At 30.1% G+C, this 3,686-nt stretch overlaps 1 protein-coding gene across 1 annotated transcript in view; it reads left to right on the top strand.

Annotated features, from left to right (window-relative positions):
* Positions 1-2,718: 2,718 nt before the first annotated feature.
* LOC116003113 (nudix hydrolase 8) overlaps positions 2,719-3,686 on the top strand; it is a 4,540-nt gene continuing 3,572 nt past the window's right edge. Inside the window, exon 1 of the mRNA XM_031243283.1 lies at positions 2,719-3,184. Within this exon, the coding sequence (XP_031099143.1) occupies positions 3,061-3,184 (124 nt within the window). The 5' untranslated portion in view covers positions 2,719-3,060. The remainder of the gene's footprint in view (positions 3,185-3,686) is intronic.

Raw genomic sequence — 3,686 nt, 5'->3', positions numbered from 1 at the left:
ATTTTACTAAGATTAAATTGGCTACATATGTTTTTAGAAATGAATTAGTTTACCAAAATTAAAATAATTAAATTGACTACATATGTTTTTTTAGAAATGAATTAGTTTTAACTTTAATTAGTTTTTTAGAACTGTCCATTTTAATCCTACTTGAAAGGGGAATTTTTTTCGGTGAATAATTGACGGAAATTATTTTTTATTTTTTTTCGGCGAAAAAGTGCTGGAAAATTCGCCGGAATTTTTTTCGGCGACTAGTTGACTAAAAATGACTATTTTTACAACAAAAACAATAGTCGTGGACCAATCCTGCAAGTGACACCATCGTTGTAGGACTAAAAGTGCAAAAAATTCCAGGAGAAAAACACCACCAAATTTTCATCCCCACATTTGTTAAAAATTCCACCCCTAAATGTTTATTATTCTAAAAACTCAACAAAATCCACAAATGGGGATAACCTTAATATAATTGCACGGTAGGAAAATAACAGCATATCATGCTGATATTTTTTGGTCAATCTATTAAATTATTTTAAATATGGGTAACAAATATTAATTTACCTACTCTATAGTGTGTACAATAAGGGGCATGTTTGATTTGATGAAAATATTTTTTAAGAAAGTCAATTTCTTAAATTTTGAAGAAAATGCTATTTTCTATTGTTTGGTCCATGAAAGTAATTTTTTAAAGAAGTATAATTCCTCAAATTTGAGGAAAAGATTTTCTTTGCCAAACATTGATATTTTGTTTTCTATGAAAAAGTTTTCATTGCTCACTTGGTACGGTTAGTAGAACAATTTTGTTATCATAGAACTTTCTTAATTAGGGAGTTAATTCAATTTTTGGTTCTAGATTTATAGGCGTAATTCCACTTTTAGTCTCTCTTTTTTTTTAAAACATCCCATTTTGGTCCTAGTATTATTGTGGCATGACCATTTTTCGTCCTTTATCAAGAAAATCGTTAAAATTCTCATAAAGGCAAGGACATTTCGGTCCTCATATAGGAATTTTTTTCAAAAAAAAGTAAAAATAAAAATATAGCGGATCAACTTACTTTGTAAAAAAATATCAAAATGTCCTTGTATTAAACGTCACGATTTTGTTGAAGGAGGACCAAAAATGGTCATGCCACAATAATACTAGGACCAAATGTGGATGTTTTAATAAAAAAAAGGGACTAAAAGTGGACTACCACCTATAAATCTAGGACCAAAAATGGAATTAACTCATTACTATCATCATCATCGTCATGGATATTGGTCTTTATACTCATTATTCTTTATAATTCCAAATTTAATTGAACAATGAAATCAATAAGGAAAAAAGGTAAAATACACCTTTGAACTTTACATGAAAGTGAAATTAGACTCCTGAACTTTTGAAAGTACAATTAAGTATTTCAACTTATTAAATCAGTCAAATAAGTTATAACTACGGATAACCAACAGGTTACCGATAGGTATACTGTCGTTGACCACCGTCATTTACCATTGACTGCCATCATTGATAATAACCAACTGGTTGCCTTCTCTGACAGGATAAGACGATAAGTTGGTCACATTCCTCAGAGAAGGCAACAAGTGACCGTTCGTCGATTGCATGCCACCGATTTTTCCTTGGAAATAATTGGAATATCGTCGGATTCTTAAACTTGCTATTACAAGTTATTAACCTGTTTTTGGGCTTCGATACACTAAAATAACATGTTAGTGTACTTTTTTTTTTTAAAGGAACATGTTAGTGTACTTAATTGTACTTTTCAAAAATTCAGGGGTTAATTGCACTATTATGTAGAACTCGAATGTGTATTTAACCGTTTTTCCAAATTAATATTTTTAATAATTTTTTTGATTTGACTTCTATTACATAGACTCTCAATCTTTGCTTCTTATTAGGTGATATGGCAAGACCATCTCCAACCCAACACCAAAACAGGAAAAAAAAAAAAAAAAAAGAAGGTGTGAAAGCCTCCAATCAACACGGTAAAACACCAAATTTTTGGTGTAGACATTTGCTTCCCATTTTGCCCAATCTTTTGTTCATTATCCTTTTTTTTATAATTACTTTTGTATCTTTTTTGTTTTTTTTTAAATATATTTACACATTTTGTTAAATATTTAAATAAAAGTTGTATATTATTAAAAACAAATTATATCATTTGAAAGATCTCATTACCACGATTAAAACAAGACTAATATTGAAATATAATTTAATTAAAAAAATTACATAAAACATAATTAAATACACCTATATGTTAAATAATAAAAGTATAAATATAAATTTTTTATGAATATATAAATTATTTTAGTTTACGAATAAAATTTGGTGTGGGTTGGAGACCAAAAAAATTTGTTGTGAGAATATGCTTGAAATATTTCTTTTGGTGTAAAATTTATTGTTTTGGTCAGAGATGGTCTAAAAGATGATAAATTATCTTTATTTTCATGTAAAAAAAAAATTATCTTTATTTTGTGAGTAGCCAACATTAAATTTTATGTGGTGTTTTCCCAGAGACAAAGACGTTGGTCACAAAAACTTTCTGTGTTCTACTCTTTTCCCATTCTCCATTTACTTCCCTCGTTTTCTACACAGTTAAAAATCAAAGATTTTTGTTTGATTTACACGTTGTTTGTCATTTTCATTAATGAAATCCTTCATTTTACACCACAGGTTCCACTACTTACTTTAAAACTGCATTATTTAATTGTTCATTCCACCTTAATCATGATTTTCATGGTTGTCTCCAAACTCCATGCCAAAACTGTACCTTTCTTTCCCGTGTCTTTGCCAAACTCCATTCTCTGCAAACTAGCACCTACATTTAGTTGTCTTCGAAGGGGTGAAGAAACCCAAGAAATTCCTTGTTTGAGAACATAACAAAGCGAATCTTGATTATTAATATACTATTCTTGGGGGATTTTATAGTTGGCTCTGCATATGCAGTCAGATTTTGATATATTTCTGGGGATTTCATAATCTGGGGGATCTATATATACAGTCAGATTTTGATTCCAGTAGATTGAGAGACTTAGATAATTATTGGGTTGTTTGGTTACAAGAAAATGTTGCCAGTTTCTAGGTTAGTTGGTTCAGAGACGATGACTACTACAATGTTTTCAAGCTTCTGTTTGGAATCTAAAGTAATGGGTGGTTCCAGAGTTAGTCCCACGTTTTGTTCTTGGAGAGGTAATATTCTGGTCCAAGTAAATCACAGTAGGTTGTTTGCCACTATTCAATCCATTTTTGGTGCAGATTCACATGATTTTCTGGCAAAGAAAATATTTGGATTTCTTCATTTTTCTCTGTATCAGAAAATTGGTACTAATATGTGGCATCTTTGATGCTATTGGTTTTGTTTTATTTTACTTTTAAACATATATTCTCCAAGAAATTAAAGTAGGACATGAAAAGTAGAGTATGGCCAAGCTCATTGCTGAAGTGCTCTCATAGCTTTGATAATTTTTGAAACTTCATTTGCTTTTCTCTAATCTTGCCAGAGTTGGTTCATTTCTGATGTGTTTGCATTCTTGCATCTGAAAGTACTGTGAGTTTTTCTATTGATTTCTAAATTGTTAAAGATGGTAATTGATGTAGAAGAAGCTATGAATAGCCAGCCAGGGGCATGCCTAATTTAGAGGACAGCGAGTTTCTCTCGATCTCTACTTTTTTTTTTTTTTTTTTTTTTTAA

This window comes from Ipomoea triloba, chromosome 13, assembly GCF_003576645.1.
Source record: "Ipomoea triloba cultivar NCNSP0323 chromosome 13, ASM357664v1".
NCBI lineage: Eukaryota > Viridiplantae > Streptophyta > Magnoliopsida > Solanales > Convolvulaceae > Ipomoea > Ipomoea triloba.
This window is presented reverse-complemented; position numbering and strand designations above follow the sequence as displayed.